Raw genomic sequence first — 25,677 nt, forward strand, 5'->3', positions numbered from 1 at the left:
CTCAGGCCATTGGCAGGAATAGCCGTAGCCTAGGCATATCACACTGCTGTGACTGTTAACCCAATCTCTTGTTAAAAATAGTGCTTGGCCACAGTTCAGGTTTCAGGAGGTCATCTTAAGATTCTGTCTTAAGGTTCCTTCAGTTGAGCATAGAGCTAAGCAATATTATATTAACATAGCCTAAAGCTAATAAATATAAAAACAAATATAGGCTATATGAAAATGATCCTCAATTTCATGGATTGAGTTGAAAAAAAAAGTATGACATTATTAAAATGATGTAAACTGAACACATTGTGCTCAGTCCAAATTTTGTAAATATTGCAAACTGGATACAGTTTTTATGACCTATTCAGTGATTAAAGAATAACTAACACTATGTGATCTGTGCCTAGCCTACTGCAAGTAAGAAATTATGTTACGGGTTGATGTAAAAGCTATATATAGTCATATGCCTATCCATAAATGGGATGCAAGAGTTGCTGCACTCTGTGTGGTTAATCTTTGGTTTTCATCAGCCAGTGACTCCCAAGTGGGTTTAGGCTGACCTACCTCTGCTTTGCGCTCGTGTAATCTCTTGGGGTAAGTCATGCCTATTATTTCCTTCCTTTTCAGATTATTGGATTTTTCAGAAAGGTGTTGAATTGAGAGATGCATGCTTGGTTCTTGGTTATATCAGAATGTTGAGATTGATTAGTCCAGTTACCTAATTAGGGCCTAGGCTACTGCCTAGACCTTGACATAATAAGGATATTATCTAGCAATATTCATTGTAATAGTTTTTGGACACAAATGATTGATATGAGTATATTGCTCTGATGGCATGTTGATAAATGGAGGCATCAGCTTATATAGACTTTTAAAATGAATTCTATAAAAAGACAGTTTACCTTGTCTTCTATATGCAGAGAAATGTGGCTCAGGAGTTCAAGTGTCAAGATATTTCTGGTACCTGAATCTCTGATGTTAAGCACTTTTGCTGCACTTGAGAATTAGCTGAACCTGACTGATAAATGAATGAGCGAATAAGATAGAAAAGGAAAAGAATAGAGTCAAAAAGCTGTTTTTTGGTTGTAAACCTATTCCAAAACACATTGAGAGGCAATATGCAACTTTGTAGGACTGGGAATTTAACTATTCAGAGAACATTTTCAAAGCTACAGAAAGTGACACCCAAATAACGTTGTCCTTTACTCGTATTTGTGGCCAAAGCATACATTGGTGAAATACACTTCAAAAACTCCACCTCAAACTTGTATCTCAAACAGACCGTTTAAAAAATGCTTGCTATTTCCTCACAGAAAATGATGTCATGTTGGCTCATTGGCTGAGCTGGCCAATCAGCGGTCTACTGATGTGAATATTTTTTTATGACCGGTTTACGCCCACACCATTCTGTTGTTGGGGTTCGCCTGGCATCCTTCCAACAAAGAAAAGCTGCTTTTTAATTAACATACTTAACTAAAAAAAAATTGGAAGGAAAACTATTTCACTCATTGTAATTAATTATAGGTCATATTTCATAGAAATCTGCAAACACTGGACAGTTACTTTAAACTAAGTTTGGACCTTATTCCCATATTATTTACTGCAATTAAAAATAACTTGCAAGTGCTCAGACTGTTCTTGTGTCTGTTAATATTCAATCTGTTAGAGGCTATATGGTTTTGTATGTTCTTATTTATCACCACATCACCTGTGAATATAGGCTATATTTATCTCCTTCATATGTTCTGAATTATATTTAGATTGCTCTATTGTGAGAATAACTGGTAATAACTGAATTTTCATAGATGAACACTTAAGCCATTAACTAGCTCTAAGCCTAAACCCCCTCACCATCTAATTTAAACCTCCAATGAATTTGCTTTCCATTTCTTCTGCCCATAACTCAGACTCCTCCATTACATAAGAACAGGCCCAATCTTTCTCCCGCAGTGCAGGTTTGATGGAATTCTATCCCCAGTGTCTGTAACCTCACAGGCACTAATATCTAAGACATATCATTTAATGTTGAAGGACATACTGTATCATACTGCATATTGTGCCCTGAAATGCATCAATGGATCAAAGAGCCCGAAGAGCCATGGATCCGTTGCATTGCATTGTAGTAATTCTACATTAACATGGTTTGTTGCCATCATCGAGATACAACTATTGCCATCATCGAGATACAACTACTGTATTTCTATGGTTGCCATTATGTTGCTGCTAGCCAATAGAATACAGTAAGTGTGTTCCTTATTTGAATCACAGGTCATTAAAAGTGATCAACTATGGCTGCGACAGTTGCCAGACACAAGCACGTGCACGTCAGCCATGACTACCACAGTGCACAGTCTAAGGTGGTAGCAAAGCAGTACACAAGGTAAGGAGATGGGCCCATTGGAATCCTATGCTTCATTTGAAACATACTAGTGGTTTGGAAACTGGTGGCCAGATTTACAATTGTTTGCACAGGAGTATAAATTGCACCTGCTATTTACTAGTGTAAATTAAGCATTTAAACTGTATAGAGCTTATTTAGCATAGATAGATTAAATGTAAATTAAGACAGTTAACACATTTGTCCCGGTCTTTATTCTCCTCTGAGAATAAAGAAGTGGTGTAAATACACCAAGTAAATCTGGCCCTCGGTGTACAGTTTCAAATGGTAGTTAGTGTATTCAGCTGGGCATTTAACAGTGGCTAAGTTTACACCTAGAGAGAGCACTTGTAACCCACTAATAGGTTGGTTCCCTGCTAATTGTCAAATCTCATGTAACTATGCAGCCATCCTATTGCTACTACATCACTGAATCACATTCTCTTCTATAAACTGGGGATATATATGCTTTACTTATTTGTATGATGACTAATTGTCATATTTGTTTGTGTATGATAATAATACCATTAACATTTTCCTCAGTAATACACCTTGGACTGATTTGCCTTTAAAGAAGGGTGTGTTTACTTGTGTTTGTTGACATCAGGAGTAGAGACAGGACACTCATATTAGTTTGCACCATACATTCTATGGATTGTACCCAGTTTCATCTGTCATCTCCTATCACGTAATCTATATTACCTGTACACACTTCTATGATCATTCTGTCAGGTATGTATAGACTGATGATTATTCCGCAATAAATAGTACATTAGGTAATTTGCCAAAAAAGGGCATGAGAATACTGTCAACATGATGCTCTTAGAGGTCTTTTGATGCTAACGAAGTGTTCTGTAGCTCTATGACTACATTTACTCAGCAATAAGCCAATGATTAAAATGCAAATAAGATGCTTACTGTATGTATAGCAAATAATGATTGTTATGGCTAGACTTAACATAGATTTTTTTTGTGGTGCTTAGTTTTTCACTGTGTTGGGTCTTTCTTATATTAGTTCGTAAATGCTTGTTAACTTAAACAAAATTAGCTGTTTACACTGTTTTATGTTGACTTTTTGTAAATTATCCTTTAATAACTAAGTTTGTTTTGCTCATATAGCTCTGAGGTGGTGGAGGATGATTATCATCACAAACAAGAAACAAGAATCCAGGGAGTGGTAAGGTCCTCATCTGTCATATTGGGAGATTTCAGCATGTCACCATAATTAAAGATGTCATTTGAAAAAGATGAGCGAAAATATTATGTATCAGATCTGCACAAGTACACTTTTCACATGTTTGAGCCAAGCCAAACCGTATTGTGCAGGCTCTGATATTTACTTTTTGCATTATCCTGTCTAGCACGGTTCCAGTAACTATGATGGATGCATTACCTGGCCAGGGCAGTACAGGTCGCCTCAGCTTGAGTTGGCTTAGTAGTTTGAATAGGGTATTGAAGAAAAATGTAAAATGTCCACTTTACCTTCAGGTGAGGAAGAAGATGGTTGAGAAGTACGTCCGTGAGGAGTCTATGATCAGGGGCCCTAATTTCCTGACCACACTCCGATCCCATACCGTTTGGGAGCACACTCCCGTGAAGCTATACTGCACGGTCGAGGGCTACCCAACCCCTTTTGTGAAATGGTGAGGATTCAGACTAAATACAGATGTAGGATCATCATTTGAGCCAGTTTGCTACAGCATTCAAATAAGGCTGCAGCAACAAGAAATATGAATTATTATGTGGATAATAATGAATGGACATTTTTGGTAGGGGTGTTACATTTTTTCATTATGGCAAATCAAGTCTGACATTTTTAAACATAGAATACACTACAAGTTTGCAAGAAAATTCTCAGTTACAAAAGCGTGATCAAATTAAAATCCTACATCTGTGTCCAAAACAGTCATTCAGCAAGTTCAACAGCAGCATTTAGCTGCTTATCTATCGGTGCAGAATGTTATTGTACTGGTGTAGCACAACGGGAGAACTGCTTAATGGTCGTGTTTTTCTTTCATACCCTCTGTTAGCTTGAAATAGTGGTCAAAGTTTTACGGATGATTGATGGTGTTAGATTTTAGCTGAGGTTAAGAAGACATCATAGCTAATCTTAATCTGTTATGGGCTCTGTAATAATTTTATAGTTTTACACTAAAGGTATACGTTATGACACAGGTACAGACTACTTATACACAGTCACATCACAATAGTCTGCATATTGTTATTACTTTTTTCCTGTGTTATCACAGCCACTTGAAAGACTTCACCTTAACCATTTCTAATGGATTTCTCTCCAGGTATAAAGATGGTGTCAGCATTGACTTATCGTCAATGAAATACAATGTGCAGGACAATGTTGGAATTCATAACCTGGAGATCGTCAAGTAAGTTATTCTCACGGGAGGAAAAACCTTAGGCTGCACAATGGATACACACATTCAGTGATAAAACAATCACAGGTTTTTATGTTATTAAGATCCATTTGTCCGGAAAACATTATTCTCTCATGGTAGCTTATTACCCCCATTTAAAAAGTCTTATACAATATCATGACTTTGCTCCTGGACCATCTGAGATTTTCATTGTGGCCTCCCTGCATTTCACTCACAATCACATTGTTTACTGTTAACTTAATTAACACGCAAGTGTTCACAAAAGGGAGCCTTGTGAATGGTGGAGCTGTAGCGGTGGAGCTTTTCCAATTTAGTCCAAAGCCCCCCTGGGCACTGCCCTCGTCTTGAGGACTCATCAGCTGTTCATAGAAAAGTGCTGAGCTCTTTGTAATTTGATCCTGGAGCTCCTTAAAGAGCACTGTATACGCTCGCTGTCAGTGTCAGGAGCACCAACGCTAAATCACACCTTAAGTCTCAAAGCTCTTTTTGCCTCTCCAAATCAAAGTGAAGGGTTTCAATAAAGAAATGCCACTCTGTATTCTCCCTGGGTTCAAACTCTTTCACACTCAAAGAAAACAACCATGGTTTGGAAATATTGAGGGAAAGTGAGCATGGACAGCTTTAAAATGGCATATGGTCAATGTCTTATATCTGTCACTATTCTCAACCTCCTCTCTCTTTGCAGCTTTAGATGTTTGCCATTCATGTATTAGAGCCTCTCATGAATATCTCATGAATAATTCATGCAATTGTTTTTTTCCCCTGCATAGCATTATTCTCCTGTCTTAAGTTCCAAACATTTGATAATATCTGACCTTGAGTGTGTGGTTATACTGTAGAGTTCAAAATAAGAGACCCTTGGGGTGGAAGGTACTATAGCCTTGCGGGTAGGAGCGTTGGGCCAGTAACCGAAAGGTTGCTGGATCGAATTCCCAAGCTGACAAGGTAAAAAGCTTTTGTTCTACCCCTGAGCCAGACAGTTAACCTGCTGTTCCCCAGGCGCTGATGACGTGGATGTCGATTAAGGCAGCCCCCCGCACCTCTCTGATTCAGAGGGGTTGGGTTAAATTCAGAAGACACATTTCAGTTGAATGCATTCAGTTGTACAACTGACTAGGTATCCCCCTTTCCCTTACAAGCTAGAAAATTATGTATATTTGCAGTATTCATTTACTGTGCTTTCATAAAGTCATAGCACCATTTCAAATGAGGATCATGGCTTGATATTTCCCAGTAATCATTTTGTCAACAGCAATTTGCATAATCTGCATAATTTGTTATCCTTTGAAAGTTTACCATCCTGTAAATTCAACACAGGAAATTATATTTGTTGGTTAGTCAATTAATCAAAGTCCTACATACAAAAATATACCCACACAAACTATAGATGGAGACAAAGTCTAAGCCTTAGGTATTGCTGAGATGTTTTTATGTGTTCATGTACATTATCAACAATGTATTCTTCTGGTATTCCCTATAGGTGTGAAACCGATGACACTGCGCAGTACACTGCTGTAGCTAGTAACATTCATGGACAGGTCTCTACTCAGGCCTCTGTCATTGTCAAGAGTAAGTTTGGCAAAGCAAACATACAGCATATAAGTTTTGTTAATGCATACATTTTTATGATATGGCTTATTTAAATGATAACGCTATGTTTATATACTTGATTTATTCCACAATACAATATTATAGTGTAATGTATTTTGTTGTTGTGTAGTGATTGTATGTGTATAATATGTCTGCTTTGCAGGATTCAGAGAAGAAGGGCATTTATCTTCCTATGCATGGCTTCCTTACACAAGTAAGTCCACCCAACACCACTGTCCTGTGTATTCTACCTGATACATTATCCTCTGAGTAGATCTTGACCACTGTTGAGTCAAATCCAGTAACTGGGGATTGTTTGAATATGGCAACATTCTTATTGAGTTGCAAGGATGTAGCCTACATATAAAAATGTTTATACTATTGTGAGAGACAAACAAACTACTGCTACATATAAAAAATTTTATACTATTGTGAGAGACAAACAAACTACTGTAGATCAAAATCAAATCAAATGTATTTGTCACATACACATGGTTAGCAGATGTTAATGCGAGTGTAGCGAAATGCTTGTGCTTCTAGTTCCGACAATGCAGTAATAACCAACGAGTAATCTAACCTAACAATTCCAAAACTACTACCTTATACACACAAGTGTAAAGGGATAAAAAATATGTACATAAAGATATATGAATGAGTGATGGTACAGAACGGCATAGGCAAGATGCAGTAGATGGTATCGAGTACATATGAGATGAGTAATGTAGGGTATGTAAACAAAGTGGCATAGTTTAAAGTGGCTAGTGATACATGTATTACATAAAGATGCAGTAGATGATATAGAGTACAGTATATACATATACATATGAGATTAGTAATGTAGGGTATATCAACTCAAACATGCATTCTCAACATATGAAAATAATATTTGTTTTTATTTATCCCTGTAAGAATCGACAGAGACATTATCTGATGAAACCTCTATACTAATCACAACATAAATTGCACCTTTGTATGGATAAAAAAAAAAGAAAACCACAAAGTCTTCCAAATAATTCAGTGCTTTCTCTCTTTTAAAGTGTATGTAATTATATACATAATTGCAGAATATACTTCTGATCATGGTCATCTATAATTATATTACTAAAATAGAGTCATAATACTGTAAGTCTATCCTGTTTTACTATCTTTTGCAGTTCCCATGTTGCCAGAGATCAAATACACCAAGATCAACATCACCTTCCTGGAGACTTTTGGCTCGGTCTTTGGAACAGAAGGAGACACGGTCACATTGGCAGCCACAATGAACATTAGCCCCAACCTAGCCAATCTGCAGCCTGAAGCTCAATGGTTCAGAGATGGTAACACATTTTCTCTTACAATCATAACTGCTTTCAATAGCAGCCGATTTACAAGACCATTTTAGTAACTTCAGCCACGGACAGATCCTCACTTTTAATATTGCCGTTTTTGTTTTGTTTTAGATCATCGGCTGTCAGACTCCAAGTGGGTGAAGATAGAGTCTGGTAGAGGCGAGTCCAAGCTGACCCTGCCTCACCTGAACAAGGATGATGAGGGCGTCTACACTCTCCGTATGGTGACAAAGGGGGGAGATGCTGCGCACAGTGCATTCGTCTCCTGTGCTGGTAAAAAATCTGCTAACTTTGAGAATTGTATACCACCTCTGTGTGTACCAGCAATTCATCTACTTTGAAAACTAGTATGAGACATAATCTTCTATTTTTCAAAAAGCTCTTTGATCCTTGAAAAATTCTGTTCACAGGGCATTTCAAACATAGCGTGATGTACTTTGACAGACTGTGATGATGTGACTTGCTTTGTGTACCTATGCCAGATGGTCCACCCCCAGTACCTGGGTCTCCAGGTGCCCCTATGGACATCAAGATCCATGACGCCAACAGAGATTATGTCATCGTGTCCTGGAAGCCTCCCAACACCACTACTGAAGGCCCCATTATTGGATACTTTGTGGATAGGTAACAGAAGGTGTTAAAATGGGAATCAAATGTGAATATATCCAGCTACTTTTTCCCGCTACTTTTTCCCTGATGCCATTACCTGACCAGGAAAAACTCCAGGCCCTCGTTATATACATTCTGGTAGTTTTTTTTCTTAAAATCACATATCATTCTAGGCTGAAAATGGGAGGCAAAACTGTAAATTACAAGCTATAATCTCCCACCACTGTTCGTAGCTTGTGACAGGATAATGTAGCTACATATTGGAGATGTACCAATTGTCCTAATTTTTTTGCAGATGCGAAACTGGAACTGAAAATTGGGTGCAGTGCAACGACTCCCCCATTAAGATCTGTAAATACCCTGTGCCTGGCCTTTTTGAGGGCCACTCCTATTACTTCCGTGTGCGGGCGATAAACTCAAAAGGCATCAGCAAGCCCTCCAGAATGTCTGACCCCATTGCCGCCCTGGACCCAACTGAATTTGAAAGACTCCATGGTAATGTGAGGATGAATTCGTAAACTTTAACTTGTGAGGTCATGTATTCCCTAGAATCAAATTAATGTATATAATTTTCTGTTTTTTATCTTTGTTTGACAGCCATCAAGTTGGGTGGTAAACTTGACGTTGTAACTTACTACGATGACGTTGAAGGTACTAAATGGTTTTCTATGATGTATGTGGGTCCTTGAAACTCGATAACTAGTTTGATACAAAAATCTTTGACGTTCATCTAAGCAGTCATGCTATTACTTTTTTAGGCTTATTTCTTTATACTTCATCAGTGTCAGTAGCACTAAGAAGAATAATAAGGGTAAACTACCCATTTAGAATATTGAGATATCATTAGCCCCTCACATTGTACCATGTCTTCCATCTGTATAATAAAACACCAATAACAACTGTCATATTTCACATTTTTCTTTTCACGATTCTCCCGTCTCAATAATTAGCAATAATTATACAGCCTAAATTTGGGCTCATCAGAGAGCTGCTGATTAGTTTTTGATGAGAATTCCATCAGGATGCTAAGATCCAACCATCTGTGGCATCTTCTTCAGACTGAATGTAACACATCTATACGAGCAACAGATCCATGTGCATAGACAGGCTAGAGCAAAAGTCTTCAGTACTACAATTTCATAACCTTGAAAACATTTGTTATTGTGGCAATATTTTTGTCAACTCGGGTGATTGTTCCCACTTGGGCAAAAGACAGTAAATCTCTGCTGTGATGTCTTGTGTCCGTAGACGAGAAGAAGGTGCCAGGAACCCCCTCAAAGTTGCATGCCCCAGAGACCGACCGAACATATGTTGTCCTCAGCTGGAAACCTGCCCCCTATCACGGCCGGGCCCCAGTGTGGTACTATATTGAGAAGGTTGGTATTCTCACTGTTCTCCCCCAGGTTTATTTTTTCTCACACATTTCAACATGGAATTGATAGATTTGTGTCCACTAAAACAGGGTTCTCAAATTGGGGTCTGTGGCCAGATCTTAAAATATTAAAAAAATACACACGTCTCATTTATTTTTAGGATTATTACTAACAAGAACAGATTTTTTGATTATGAGGTCAGCGGGGCCCAACATATTTGAGAAACTCTGCTCTAAAACAGATGGAATCTTAAGATGCGTTCAATAGTATAATCGAGGGCAAAAATATTCAGGTTCACCACCTGAATGAATAGCTGAAGTCAGCAAAATGAATTGGGGTTCTATCTTTCTCTCCATTTCATTTGCCTGTTGAACAGGGTGTAAATCTTGTTTTTGGGGTTCTACCATCACAGTGCCTAGCTGAGACCGGTGCGTGGCAGAGGGTGAACACTCAGGTGCCTGTGAGATCTCCTCGTTATGCCGTGTTTGACTTGGCTGAGGGAAAACAGTACTTGTTCCGTGTACTGGCTGCAAACATGTACGGCAGCAGTGAAGCCTCTGAGCCTACTGAGCCCATTCAGACTCAAGAGCTGCGTGGTAAGAGGGTCCTCTTCAATGGCTTTACAGCTATCTCTTAGAGTCCTCCCCAAGGTTGTGCTCAAGTATTCTCTCTAAAAGTCAAACTCCCTGCAAATCACAGAAATAGTCAAGGGTGGAATTTGAAAAAATGTAAAAAGTATTTAATTTTGTAGATTTTGCTAAGAAATAATAGTCCTTCAATTAAAGTAAGTAGATAGCTGACATTTTCCCCTAGACATTAACCCTGTTAATCTACTGTAGGTGAACCCTCCGCTTCTGGTTAAATGGTTGCCACAAGGGAGACTGACACGTCTCTTGTTATCCAATGGGTTGAACTTAAGGAGCCTAACCATGCCCTGTTGATCTACTATAGGTGTCCCCTCCGCTCCTGGTCAGGTGGTTGCCACAAGGCAAACTGACACATCTCTTGTTATCCAATGGGCTGAACCCAAGGAGCCTAATAACCTTATTGGCTACTACATCGATGTCTGTGTAAAAGGCTCCAAGGACTGGGATTCAGCTAACCACAAGCCTCACAAGAGCAACAAGTATGTATTCAGTCATAGACTTATTATTTGAAGAGTGTGATTTCATTCATCATAATATGTTGACATTTTACTTCATCTGCTATTTTTGATTAGATTTGTGGTTCAAGGCCTGACCACTGGTGAGACGTATGTCTTCCGTGTGCAAGCCATCAATGAGCTGGGTCTTAGTGATGAATCACAGGAGTCGTCCCCCCTCTCTGTCAAAGCTGCCCTCAGTGAGTATGCACACACGCACGCACACACACATGCACACGCACATGCATACGCATACGCATACGCACAGGATATAATTGTCATTAGTCAAGGTTCCAACCAGGCGTAAAAAGTGCTGAGTTCAAACTGGCAGTAGCAAAAGTAACAGCAGAAGAAAAATGCAAATACACGATTTTAGCGACCCACTGTGCTTAGCTGGAGACTCTTTTCTCTGTGAATGATCAGTGATTCAATTGTAGCAAGGTTATCAAGACTGTTTAACAAGTCTGTTGGTAGCTGTCCAGAAGGATGACAAACAAAGACATCTAACTTTGATGCCTTAAATTGGCCGATTATCTAAAACCAATGTCTCCAATAAAAGAGGACCATTATCCTTCCAATTCAAAAGTTTCAGCAGGACAGACTGGGAGCCTATTTGATTTAGCCAATCGTCATGTACCTTTCTCGTCCAAATAATGTGAATAATTTAGGCAATATGAGTCAAAAACCAACCATTGGCTCAGAGTTGCTTTGGGACATTCAACCAACAACTGCAGATTGTTTCATCACACCATACATTTTAAAACTCATTTATTGGCAGTATTTTGTAGTTTGTAGTGAACAATGATCACATCTAACATGCTAGTTTACTCCATGATGAATTAAGATTGATGTATTATACAGTGGATACGGAAAGTATGCACTGTATACATGCTACTTAAAGCCTGCACAACCAGTATTTCACCAGGAGTTAGGGACCCCTGCTATATATCCACCATGATACATGTTTAGAAACCTTTAAACTCTGTTTGCAGCGATTCCCTCTGCTCCATATGACATTGCTCTGCTCGCTTGTGATGGAGAGTCCATGGTTCTGAACTGGAAGCGGCCCGTCCACTCTGGTGGCTCTCCGGTGGCTGAATACTACATCAACAAACGCAGGCATGGAGAACACACATGGAGAGAGGTCAACATCCCACCCATCAAAGAGAGGCTGTTCAAGGTATGAATCTGATTGACCTTAGTCAAATAAAAATGGTGTTACAGTTAGGATCATTATGAATCTATTATGCAGTGATTCTAACAGTTTAAAATACTTTCCCTATCAACTACAGGTTGAACATCTGAGTGCAGGTGCAGTCTATGAGTTCATGGTTTATGGTGGAAGTCTTGCTGGTCTTGGTGCCCCCTCTGCCCCTAGCAAGGCTTTCCACTGTGATGCCTGGACCATGCCAGAGCCAGGTACAGCACTGAAAACATCTCTGAAACAAGTTGATATTTTAAAGATGAAACAAAGTGTGCATAGTTCAAAGAAGCGAATGCCATTTTACATGCAAATACTGTTGCATATTTAAACCATAATGCATATCTCATCCTTTTAATGTGATGATGAATTCTGGAAGAGGTGCTTTCAAGCTTATCGGCAGTGCCACTTCCAACATCAATCATTAAGATAGCAGCACATACACATTACACAGTCTGACCTCTATACTCTGTGTGTCTGACTTAAAGTCATTTTCTACATTTACTGCACTCTGAATTTCAGGACCAGCTTATGACATGACCTTCTGCGAGATCCGTGATGACTCTGTGGTGGTGGAGTGGAAGGCTCCCGTCTACACCGGCGCCAGCCCAATCACAGGCTACTTTGTGGACTTTGCCAAGAAAGGCTCAGATGAATGGCACTGTTCCAATGAGAGCCATGCTGTCAGTCACCGCTACCACAAGGTACAGAGTATTCCTAGTATACCTATGAGTTATGACAATGTACCCTGTCTGGCACATTTTACAGTACTTGTTGTTTTTAGGTGACTGGGCTGGAAGCCGGAGTGTCATATGTGTTCAGAGTGCGCGCGGCGAACTCTGAAGGTGCCGGCAAGCCTTCCTTGGCTTCTAACCCTGTGGTTGCCAAAGCAGTGGAAGGTACGGTTGGACAGACACAATTCCCGATGCTGAGCTTCAATGTGGCTTAGTACAGAGCAGCATTCATTCAGTGCGTTCCACAGAGAATGTTTATTTGGGTCAGGATTCCCATTAAAATGGGAGTTAGATTAGCTGAAATGTAGGAGAGTAACACCACGAAGTGTGGGGTACACTAGACAGGGATGTTGAGGAGGGGCCTAGGGAGGGGTTGTCTGTTCTTCTGTTGATAAGGAACATTGGGAGGACGTGGGAGGAGAGAAAAATATATGACTCATATGGAGCTCTGTAAAGTGGTTGGAATGAGAGCATCAGGCAACCAGCAGAGAGCAGTGTTGCATTCTGCAGGGACCTCAGCAACTCAAGACTGGGTGAGATCAGGGAAAAGTAATTCTCACAATTCGATATTAATTCAACAGAGGATGCAGAACATACAGACACAAATACACTGTGGACATATAATGAACATACTATGCTAGTACTGTACGACTGCACTTAAACACCCATCTCTAGGACATGCTGTACTTGAAATTACAGATTTTTTTATTGCTGTTGCCAGTCACCTTCACTCTTTGCTTTGTCAATCCAAAAGGTGCCCAGGAGATGACCTGCACAGTGGACAAAGAGTCAGGTGACATCATCCTGTCATTTGAAAGCTGTCAAATTACAGAGAGCTCCCACTTTGTGTGGAAGAAATTCTACAAGGAAATCACTGACTTCTCTAAAGAAATTGTCATCAAAACAGAGGGCAGCACGTAAGCTATGCACAAAACTTGTCAATAGATCAAATATATTTTATCTAAATAAATCTTCTCAGTAGTGATTCAGAAATGTGTAATAGGTAGCAGGTAGCCAAGTGGTTAGAGCGTTGGGCCAGTAACCAAAAGGTTGCTAGATCGAATACCCGACTAACAAGGTAAAAATCGGTAGTTCTTCCCCCTGAACAAGGCAGTTAACCCACTGTTCCCAAGCCGTCATTGTAAATAAGAATTTGTTCTTGACTGACTTGCCTCATTAAATAAAACAAATATACTTCTATTGATGTGCTAAATATCTCCTCGACCCTATATTCAATGGTGTGTCTTTTCTTTTATTACATTCTAGCTCCAAGCTTATTTTCAAGCACCCTGACCAGGGGGATGTGGGTTGCTTCTCTGTTTCTGTAACTAACACGGATGGTGTTTCTGCCAGCCATGTAATCCATGCCGAAGGTAGGCCCTGGGTGGGGAGTGGATCACAAATAGGAGGTTACGTATTTATAACCCTCATTCTGGACATATCATGGTATAAAATACATTTTGTCCATACATGCATGCCTACTGTACTAGTACATCTAAATCAACACAACAGCACTTCATTATACGGCAGACAATAATGGCACCTATCACAGTCATTCATAAATATGATATGATCTATTGATACAGTACATGCATGTCTGGTCTTGTGCAGTGCAGATAACTGTTACTGTGGAAGTATACGATGACGTTTCATGTAAAAAGGCTTTGCTGTGAAGGAAGCTGTTTGGCTGTTTCCTGAAATCAATTTGCGAAACAGATATTGGATCATTGGAATACTGAAATGCATTTCCCCTTATTTACCTCTATTATAGAGCTGGAGAAAATGCTGGCAAAGAGCTATGGTATCAGACACCCGGGTAGGTTTTGTTTGGATTTATTCAATATGGATTTTTTTATTTTCAATCTCATTCATTCTGGTCCCCATCAAATTATATTTTGGAATACACAGCTCAGGGTAAAAAGACGATTACATTTTTGGGGATTTGGCTTGAATAATCTGCATATACTGTATGGGCGTGTGCGCCGTTGTGGACTGGTGATGAGGTAAGATCCATGTAAACCACATAAAGGAGACAACTGTTAATCCCAGAAAATAGTTTTTCAGCCCTTGCTCCATCAACTTTTTAGCATGTGGTTCATCACAGCATTTTCTAAAATTTCTGGGGAGGAAAATGTATACCTGTTGAACAAATGACATTTCTTTCATGAGCAAATGTCATTTCTATCACAAAATGTACCTCTATTTGCATCACCTTCTTCCTCCCTTTATCCTGCTTCCACAGTGATCCCTCTAAAGACTCAACTGGCCTACAAAATTCTGGAGCGTGGTCGCATGTGCTTCTGGCTGCAGGCGGAGCACATCTCCTCTGCTGTCACCTACAAGTTCTTTGGTAACAACAAGGAGCTCTCAGCAAATGATGTAAGAGTCACTTCCTTTTTCCTGTCAACACTAAACTGACACATTGTCTCTGGTCAAAAGTCATGCACTATACAGGTGTCATTTCAGACACAACATGCACAGACATTTTTTTTGTCTTTGAACTAGACATTCTACTCTCATCACGATGTATGGCATGAATAGCCTTTTTAAGCCAAGACTAGAGTAGACATAACAACATAACCACATTATTGGATTCGCAAAATTCCCTCAGTAAAGTCCTCTCCTGTAAACTTTATTGGTGTCTTCTTCTCTGTGTTCTCAGCCAAATCATGCGAGTCACAACGTGGAGACTGGTATCATTGAGTTTGTGCTGGATCATTTCACAGAGGACAGCGAGGGTACCTTTACTGTTCAGATCGAGGATGGCAAAGCCAGAGGCCAGTCCTCTCTGGTGCTAATTGGAGATGGTGAGAGCCTGTCTGCTGTGGGAGAGTTGTTGTGCTCGAATACAGGGTAGGGCTCCATGAGGTATCCAGGATTTATCCCATGTTTCACTTTGTTTGGGTTGTAGATTTCAAGGCAGCTCTTGCAGACGCAGAACACCAAAGGAGCGAGTACATCAGAGTGAAAGAAGGTAAAAGTAAAAAATGTGTGAAATGAATTTGAGTAATATTAATTAAATATTAATTTCAAACAGTCAGTACACTAAGATGATGATTAGGTATCATAATGAATTATTAAGGTTCACATTATTTATGGAAACCACACACTGTTATCTCACCTGCAAATCCATAAGCCACCCATTGTTACAAGGATATTACAAGGAAGGATATTACACAGATACAAGGATGTTATTAGCAAAACAATGCATTCAAATCTGACCTTTTTGACCCCTCTCCTCCTCCCTCCAAATCCCCCCTCCTCCACCTCTCTCCCTCACATCCCCCTCTCCCACTTTCTGTCTATTGCCCTATTTCCAGGCCCCCACTTCAGTGAATTTTTGTCAGTCCATGTTGCGGAGGACTGTTCTGTTGCACTCATCTGCAGGGTAATTAAACATTCACCTTAAGTATAATTAGATTAGACCAAGAGATTAAATGGAAATTATGGCGTGAGTTATCGCTAATGCCAATCTAAATGACAAACACAGTCAGCATGATTCAGTTTAGTCATTGTTCCCTTCTGTTGAGAGGCATGATGACAGATGGTGTTGTTGTAGTGCAGTCATGCCTCTTTGTTTGGGCTGGTCCACCTCTCTGCGGGTAATGGGTCTATTGTTTCATAATGCAGGTGGACAATCTGAAGAAAGAAACAGTGCTGCACTGGTTCAAGGATGACATTGAGATTACCCCTGAAGGGCCAGCCAGTCTGGCATCTGGAGCCTGCAAGTTTCCTATTTCCCTGGTAATTTTATCACATAAACACACAGATTGAACAAACTACATATAATAGCAGTTGTTATGTGGACAATAGGCAGAAGCACAATGGAGTGTCTTGAGACCCTGTAGTTTTAATAATAGGCTACAGTGAAGGACCTTACCGTCTGAATTCCAGTTAAACTGGGTTAGGTGCATTCATACTATGACCTCCATTGCTGGAAATCTCAAGGCAGACATTGAAGAGTTCTATGGCTTTCCATATCATCAGCAAACATCTAGACACAATCAGGCCAAGCAAGAGTCAGACATCTTTGTCGCTAGTACTACAATATATCGCTGTTGTTGAAGGAGGGTATTATCCGCCTACACACTCATGCAGTCAGTTCCTAGGGGAACGGTTGGCTTTATACAATAAGACAAGACAAAAACACAGCCAACAAAACATTTGGTGATCATGTAAGAGAAGTCAGAGAAGCGGACACTGATGCAGTCAAGGCGAGTTTTGACTCTCGGTCATAGGAACACCAGCCATTTATAGGAAACAAGAGGAATAACCCTGAGGGGAAGAAGACGAACGCCTCTTTCCTCAGTAGAGCACCGCTGTCATAGAAACCAGTCACATCCAATGATGTCATTATACATAATCATACCCTGCAATCTTGCTTTCTCACTCATACTATGTCCCCACAAAGCTATGAGATGGAAAAAGAATACTCTGATCCTGTGCTTGACATACAGTCGCATGTTTGATATTGCTCATCAAGTGGCCACATGTACAGTGCCTTCAGAAAGTATTCATACCCCTTGACTTATTCCACATTTTGTTGTGTTACAGTCAAAATGTATTAAATTGATTTTCTTTCTCACTCAACAACCTACAATACCCAATAATGATAAAGCGTAAACATGTTTTTCAAAATGTTTGAAAATGTATTGAAAATGAAATACAAAAATATATAATTTACTTAAGTATTCACATCCCTGAGTCAATACATGTTAGAATCACCTTTGGCAGCGATTACAGCTGTGAGTCTTTCTGGGTAAGTCTCTGTATTGTACAGTATTTGCACATTATTCTGTTTAAAATTCTTCAAGCTCTGTCAAGTTGGATGTTAATCATTGCTAGACAGCCATTTTCAAGTCTTGCCATAGATATTCAAGACGATTTAAGTTAAAAACCAACTAAACCACTCAGGAACATTTGATGTTGTCTTGGAAAGCAACTCCAGCGTATATTTGGACTTGTGTTTTAAGTTATTAACCTGCTAAAAGATGAATTTGTCTCCCAGTGACTAGAGTGCTATTTTACAGTAAACAAATTGACAGACTTTCAGCACGCTTTTGACATTATCGATCATAGTCTACTGCTGGGAAAATGTATGTGTTGTTGCTTTACACCCCGTGCTATATTGTGGATAAAGAGTTACCTGAGGGTGTTCTATAATGGAAGCCTGTCCAACATAATCCAGGTAGATTCAGGAATCACAGGCCCCTTGCTTATTTCAGTCTTTACTAATGACATGCCACTGACTTTGAGTAAACTCAGAGTGTCTATGTATGCGGATGACAATACTATACACGTCAGCTACTACAGCAACTGAAATGACTGAAACCCTTAACAAAGAGCTGCAGTTAGCTTCAGAATGGGTGGCATGGAATAAGTTAGTCAAAAATATTTCAAAAACTTAAAGCATTGTGTTTGGGACAAATCGTTCACGAAACCCTAGACCTCAACTAAATCTTGTTATAAATAATGTGGAATTGAGCATGTTGAGGTGACTAAACTGCTTGGAGTAACCCTGGATTGTAAACTGTCATGGTCAAAACATATTGATACAACAGTAGCTAAGAAGGGGAGAAGTCTGTCCATAATAAAGCGCTGCTTTACCTTCTTAACGGCACTATCAACAAGGAAGGTCCTACAGGCTCTAGTTTTGTCGCATCTGGACTACTGTTCAGTCGTTTGGCTAGGTGCCACAAAGAGGGACGTAGGAAAATTGCAATTGGCTCAGAACAAGGCAGCACGGCTGGCCCTTGGATGTACAAAGAGAGCAAACATTAATAATAAGCATGTCAATCTCTCGTGGCTGAGAGATTGACTTCATCACTACTTGTGTTTGTGTGAGGTATTGACGTGTTGAAAGCACGAGCTGTCTGTTTAAACGACTAGCACACAGCTCAGACACCCATGCATACCCCACAAGACTTGCCACTAGATGTCTCTTCACAGTCCCCAAGTCCAGAACAGACTATGGGAGGTGCACAGTACTACATAGAGCCATGACTACATGGAACTCTATTCCACATCAGGTATCTGATGCAAGTAGAATCAGATTTAAAAAACTGAAAAAAATACACCTTATGGGGGCTGTGAAGCAACACAAACATAGGCGTAGACACATGCATACACACACATGATAACATGCACACTATACACATACATACACATGGATTTTGTGTTGTAGACACGTGGTAATGGAGTAGGGGCCTGAGGGCACACACGTAGTGTTTTGTGAAATCTGTTATGAATGCATTGTCATGTTTTTAAAATTGTATGCTTGCCTTAATTGTGCCTTAACAGCAGCTAACGGGGATCCATAATAAATACAAATATAAATACAAACCAGGTTTTCCTCTAGGATTTTGCCTGTGCTTAGCTCTATTACGTTTCTTTTTATATATAAAAAATCCCTAGTCCTTGCCGATGACAAGCATACACATAACATGATGCAGCCACCACCATGCTTGAAAATATAAAGAGTGGTAATCAGTGATGTGTTGTGTTCGATTTGCCCTAAACATAAAACGTTGTATTCTGGACATAAAGTTAATTTCTTTGCCACATTTTTTTGCAGTTTTACTTTAGTGCTTTATTGGAAACAGGATGCATATTTTGGAATATTTGTATTCTGTACAAGCTTCCTTCTTTTCACCCTTCATTTAGGTTAGTATTGTGGAGTAATTACAATGTTGTTGATCCATCCTCAGTTTTCTCCTATCACTGCCAACTGTTTTAAAGTTACCATTGGCCTCATGGTGAAATCCCTGAGTGGTTTCCTTCCTCTCCAGTGATGGAGTTAGGAAGGACACCTGTATGCTAGTTGTGACTGGGTGTACTGATACACCATCCAAAGTGTAATTAATAAATTCACCATGCTCAAAGGGATTTTCAGTGTCTGCTTTTTTCATTTTTACCCATCTACCTACCAATAGGTGCCATTCTTTGTGAGGCATTGGAAAACCTCCCTGGTCTTTGTGGTTGAATCTGTGTTGTAAATTCACTACTCGACTGAGGGACCTTACAGATAATTGTATGTGTGGTGTACAGAAATGGAGTAGTCTTTCAAAAATCATGTTAAGTGAGTCAATGCAACTTATGTGAATTGTTAAGCAAAAATGTACTCCTGAACTTATTTAGGCTTGCCATAACAAAGGGGTTGAATACTTATTGACATTTCAGCTTTTCATTTCTCATAACAAATGACACAATCTCAATTATATATATTTTAAATTCAGACTGAAACACAACAAAATGTGGAAAAAGTCAAGGGATGTGATTACTTTCTGAAGGCAATGTAAAGTCCCAGAAGAGCTGAGAAAATGATATGAAATTGGGACAATTGTTTTCAATTATATGAACAGGAAATTACTAAGTTAAAACAATTATTCTCAATGTAATGCAGCTAATGTAGCTTACATGGTCTCTGCCACTATTGCAGAGGGTGGGCCTATCGACTGCATTCTATTTTGATCCCTGAAATTGTGCTTTGTTTTTTATCCAACCTAGTTCTCCAAGGCTTCCACTGGCATTTACAAAGCTACCATCAGTGATGACAGAGGAAAGGATCAGTCCCAAATTGAAATATCCGGCCATGGTAAATATTAATATGAAAACTATATTATGTTGCATCTGAAATATTGTCTTACTGTAAACATACTTTCAACATAATTTTGTTTTATCAACATCTCTCTTACAGCCTTTGATGAAATAATCGAGAAGCTTTCTAAACTTGCTGGTGGGTATTAATATCTTCTTGATTGTCACTTCTCTTTTTAGTATTAAAACAAATTTGTTATCAGTTTATTCTGCTTGTTATTCAACCAGTGCAAGAAATCAGTTAGACTCACTTGATCGTTATATTGCAGATCATTTGTTCCTCACACAGTTGTGGTTTTTCTCAGTGCAGCTAAATCAGTACAGCACAACTAATGAGGAGGATTGTACAGCTACTGGGCATATGAAGGGTCCTGTTACTCCACCCTCATGAACTGGGCTGCAAGTAACATCTGTACTGTACCTGTCATCCTAGCCAGAAGTCATATCTCCATTACGGCATTTATTGCACTGCACCGGCCAACCAATTAGTAAACCACAGCAAATACCCAAGTTGTATATATCTAAGAAGATATGTTAGCTTAAGAGAAGTATAGAATATAAATGTCAGCATATGTACACTAAAGAACACATGGTTTTTCCTTTTTTTCTCTCCAGGATCCTCTGCAGCAGAGCTGGCAATTCACTGCACGGCAACAGGCATTCAGCTCCACTGCCACATGAAATACTACACAGAGGAGATGAAAATCCATTGGCTGCATGCGTAAGCAAAGTTTTTTTGGGGGGGTGCTTTTTTATTAAATTATGCAGATAATTAGAAATTATGGAAATGTTTATGGAAATAGAATCCGCACAAGGTTTTATTCCAAGGCTTAACATGAGCCAGCCATGTAAACATGATTTGAGATTATTATAAAAAGGTGGTTATTGAAAAGGAGTGACACAAAAGGGAGACGAGAGACTGCCTCTCTTCACACACTATCATATTTACAATTTTCCCAAATGGAAACAATTATACAGGCGTACTGTACCTAGCAGAATAGCTACAGGGTAAAAAAAAAACTCCCTCAGGCTTGTGGGAAGTCATTGGTTACAGCAGCTTGTGTAAGGCAAACCAGTTTCAGCTAAACCATGCGTGGGTCTTCTAATCCCTGTATGAACATTTTGAAGTAGCTGCTTCGGGTCTTTACTTTCTTCCAGTGTGCATGGCACTGACAGGGGGAGCATGTTTCAGCATGGCAACAATTTCACACACAATGAATGAACAAAGCCTACCATTTCCCATGATTCCTCACAAATTTCAGCTGGGCAAATTTCAAGACCTCCCTGACTCCCACGAGGGCAATGGTACATAAATAAGATAATGATGATTCTTAAATGGTCCAGCACAGCAATTGTAGCAGGTCAATATTTGACAAACTACTAGAAAGTTACACCTATTATGCGAGAAATCTGGACATTTGACTATTTTCATTAGAATCAATCACTATTTCATATGATGTTTTTTTTTATGTTCTCCTAATAAATTCCTCATCGAGCTACCTGTGAACTTCAGTTGATACCATGTTTCATTGACTGCTCTTTGAGTTAACCAGTAGGGACCTACTCAATCCAACACAATGGATTCCAAAAACAATACTTATGCTCCATCGGTTCCTCCCCTTTTACCCTTTCAGGGAAAGTAAACTCTCTCAGTCTGAGAAGGTGCATATTGGAGGTAACCCTGCCATGGCCATTATGGAGATCCTTGAACCCACAGAAAAGGATAAGGGTCTGTACCACATCCAGATCATAGATTCGGAGAACACCTACAGTCGCACCATTGACCTTTCTGGAGATGGTAAGTCAGACGATATCTGATTTTTTTTTTTTATATTCACATGCATTTGTAGTTGTCTTCATTAGTATGTGTACATAGCATTTTAGTATGTGTACATAACATTTTAGTATGTGTACATAACATCTTAGTATGTGTACATAACATTTTAGTATGTGTACATAACATCTTAGTATGTGTACATAACATTTTAGTATGTGCACATAACATCTTAGTATGTGTACATAACATTTTAGTATGTGTACATAACATCTTAGTACATGTACATAACATCTGATTGTAGAAAAAGCAGAGGTTGTATATTATTACCATTGCTCTGGCAGTATATCAATGAGGTGGAGTCTTCAGTTGGACCACAGTAATGAGATCACTGCACATCTTTATTAAAATGACCAACGACTTAACACTGTTGCAGTGTTGTCCTGCCACAGTCTTCGACTAACCCATGCAGTGTCCAGTCTCACACTGTTGTTTTGCAGATTTCTACATTTATAATTAAAAGGGCATCTCTGCAGCTGGGTACACAGAAGCAAGCTGCATATTTAGGCAAATCCGGGGGATGAAATAACAGGAACAACAATATTAAAGGTGCAATCCTGGCTCATACTTCAGTTAGTCAACATACTGTTTGATGGCAAACATAATCAAGGGCTGGTCCCTGACAGGTCATGCGATTTCGAGGTCTGGAAACAGTAATGAGTGAGGGAGGATGAGCTATTTCAGGCAAAATAGAACAACATTACAATATTGTGGTATGATATGTCTCTGCCACACTGCTGTTGTGTCTCCAAGACAAGTAGCAGTAAGTACAGCAACAAAAAGAAAGAAAGAAAGTAGGCTACTCCATCTATACTTCAAAATTGGTTTCTTATGGTGTAACATTAATGAAACATTATGAAAAGCCCAACTGTAGCCTCTCTTTTCTTTCTTCGTTCACAGCCTACGATAAAGCCTTTGCGGAATTCACAACACTAAAGTAAGATAATCACGTCATAATTCTGTTCAGTGTTCATTTCATGCACATATATGTAGGGCATCAGTACTGCATAAATGCCATGTTCCTACAGCTAAAATGCAGCTCGGATTCCTACATAGTGTTAATGTATTTGGCAAAGCAGAACATGTGTACTGAGTCAGTCTTGGGGTGAAATATAGCAAGCCTCACTGTGCTAATGAACTCACTAACAATGCCATTCTTCTATTGTTTTCCAGAGAGGAAGCATATGCTGAAGCCAGTGAGTACCTTCTCTTGTCATAATGCTAGATTGTGGCTCTGTGGGAAATCTTTTGATTCAGACAATTTTGTGATTATATGATATCTACATTTTTAGATCGTGGCAAAGTGCTGGGCGGTCTGCCTGATGTTGTTACCATCATGGAGAAGAAGGTAATTTACATTTTATTTTGTGATTGAATACAATTATGGGAATATATTTAACGCTAGAACAGGTAACCAGACATGATTTAACACATTGGGAAAGTCAGTGTCAACTATCATAACCAGGTGGATGCAGCTGATGTCTATGCTCCCAATTTCCATTCAATCTGGAGAGCCTTCTGATTGAGACAACTGTAGACTATAGGTGCATTATATACCGCCCTAGAAAATCTCCCATAAGGCGAAGATTGTGCAGATATATTGCCTTTTACAGCACCTCATGTCTGGTTTCACACAGCATATGAAATATTGTGGGGTAAGCATAAACTGGGGTCCTTATGAAACGAATACAGTGTGATGTATGTGCTAGGAGTATTCTGTAGACATGTCATAGAGGTATATGGTTTACATAATGGCAGAATAGAGCTACTTGTAAAGGTCAATGTAACTGGCACGTCTCTCCAAAGTGACTACACACGCTTGTTTGTAGTGTGATTAATTATTTTACTTTGATGCTACAAGAGGGGATTTTTCCAGCGGATTGAGAAACATGCTCATCTCAGTAAAGCAAAGGCAAGAGACTAGGGAAATAGGACATGATAAACATAGTAAACTCTGATTAAATTAAAGAACAGCACTGCTTAGGTGAGAACAACACGAGCAACATTCTATGTTCTTCTGTTATATCTGTGTTGGTAACCAAGGTCTTTCCATTCCTTCAATTCCTTTGTCCCGCTTGATAGACCCTGAGTTTGACCTGCACAGTGTGCGGAGACCCAAAACCTCAAGTCACCTGGTTCAAAAATGGTGCAGAGGTGTATCCTGATGACCAGTACTTGGTGTCCCTCGAGTCCGGAAAGTTTGCCAGTCTCACCATCAAAGGTGTTTCCCTGGAAAACTCTGGCAGGTACACCATGACGGTGCAGAACAAATATGGAGGAGAGTCTGTGGATATCGTTGTGAGCATCTACAAGCATGGTGATACGATTCCTCAGGCCAAACCAACTCTAACGCCCAAGTCGATTATCCCACCTAAACGTCCTATTGAGATCCCAGGTCCCAAAGTTGTCACTCCTTCCCCAGCCCCTGCTCATGTCTCTTCTCCAGCCGGTGCCAAGTCCCCCACCCCTCCTAGGGGACTTAAGTCCCCCACCCCAGCTCGTGGCGTGAAGTCCCCTACCCCAACAAAGAGAAAGTAAACAACAAAAGCATTTCAATTCCAAAGAGAGAAAGGAAAATAAAAAGTGATTAATCTGTTAGCATGAGTCATCAAATAGAAAGTTATTTAACAGTAGATACCTCTCATTTTTCACTGAAGATGCAGTTGAGCTCCCTTACTCTTGTTCTTCTTATGATAGAGACAATGTTTCGGAGAGAAAGAAAGGGGGTTTGGGAGCGGGAAGCCAAGAGATATTTAGTGTGTTGGAAGTTGTGCCACAAAAAACAGAGAGTTTGTCACCAATGTTTACAAAGCTGAATGAGCCTTCTAATGAACTTGGCTCTGTCTCCCTTGAGGCGCTTTGGTGAAAAATGAACAGCTTTGATGTTTAGTTGATTAAATCTCTGTTTTAAAAGCTGCATTTTCAATTAGCTGGTGGAATCTTGAGGTATTGGCTCTCCCTACGGATGGATAACCCCAAAGTGCTGGACCTCCACTTAGCCCATAGTGGCAGGTGCGGCGTTTCTAGTCACTGCCCCAAATAAATCATGTTATCCTCCTCGCCGCTGTGTGTCTCCCCTGCTTTTGTGTTAATAAAAAATAGCCAAAATCACTTCCCACTGTGTCGTCCCTGAGCTGTTTACTGTTGGGCTCCAGCGCAAACTCACCCAAGGTGTCTGAATGCAGTCGCAACGTAAAATATGTAAGCAATGGCTACAGGCATATCTGAATCCATCAGCACTTTTCACAGCCTCTTTGCCCACTTTCATTTTCAAATCAACAAATCACTTCATGTATGGCTGTTTGCACAATGCAAACTTGCCACCAGATTCACCACTGTTCATTGGGAGTTGTAAGTAAAGTATCTCCACAAGGATATCATTAATATACACAAACACACGTCTACTTTTGATGGGAAAGGAAATAACTGTATTCATGTTGCATTCTCCTAACCTAATTGAGTGCGTTCAATTCAAAAAGCCAAATATGAGACATGTCAAGCACAAGCCAA

The 25,677-nt window shown here is 39.6% G+C and overlaps 1 protein-coding gene across 1 annotated transcript; it reads left to right on the top strand.

The window, feature by feature from the left end:
- The first annotated feature begins 506 nt into the window (after window positions 1–506).
- On the top strand, window positions 507–24,788 carry LOC135512130 (myomesin-2-like). Its single transcript, XM_064933823.1, has 36 exons — window positions 507–582; window positions 2,257–2,368; window positions 3,485–3,542; window positions 3,854–4,008; window positions 4,663–4,749; window positions 6,239–6,327; window positions 6,512–6,562; window positions 7,503–7,667; window positions 7,791–7,952; window positions 8,162–8,303; window positions 8,584–8,783; window positions 8,886–8,939; window positions 9,537–9,664; window positions 10,074–10,257; window positions 10,613–10,787; window positions 10,881–11,002; window positions 11,795–11,982; window positions 12,095–12,221; window positions 12,526–12,707; window positions 12,788–12,902; window positions 13,492–13,654; window positions 14,004–14,110; window positions 14,509–14,553; window positions 14,980–15,116; window positions 15,400–15,544; window positions 15,649–15,711; window positions 16,058–16,125; window positions 16,368–16,481; window positions 20,244–20,331; window positions 20,434–20,472; window positions 20,949–21,054; window positions 21,968–22,131; window positions 23,068–23,104; window positions 23,341–23,363; window positions 23,460–23,515; window positions 24,250–24,788. Exons 2-36 carry the CDS (start codon window positions 2,277–2,279, stop codon window positions 24,703–24,705), a joined length of 4,287 nt encoding a protein of 1,428 aa, XP_064789895.1. The 5' UTR covers window positions 507–582; window positions 2,257–2,276; the 3' UTR covers window positions 24,706–24,788.
- The last annotated feature ends 889 nt before the right edge of the window (window positions 24,789–25,677 follow it).

The sequence above is a fragment of the Oncorhynchus masou genome, chromosome 24, assembly GCF_036934945.1.
Source record: "Oncorhynchus masou masou isolate Uvic2021 chromosome 24, UVic_Omas_1.1, whole genome shotgun sequence".
NCBI lineage: Eukaryota > Metazoa > Chordata > Actinopteri > Salmoniformes > Salmonidae > Oncorhynchus > Oncorhynchus masou.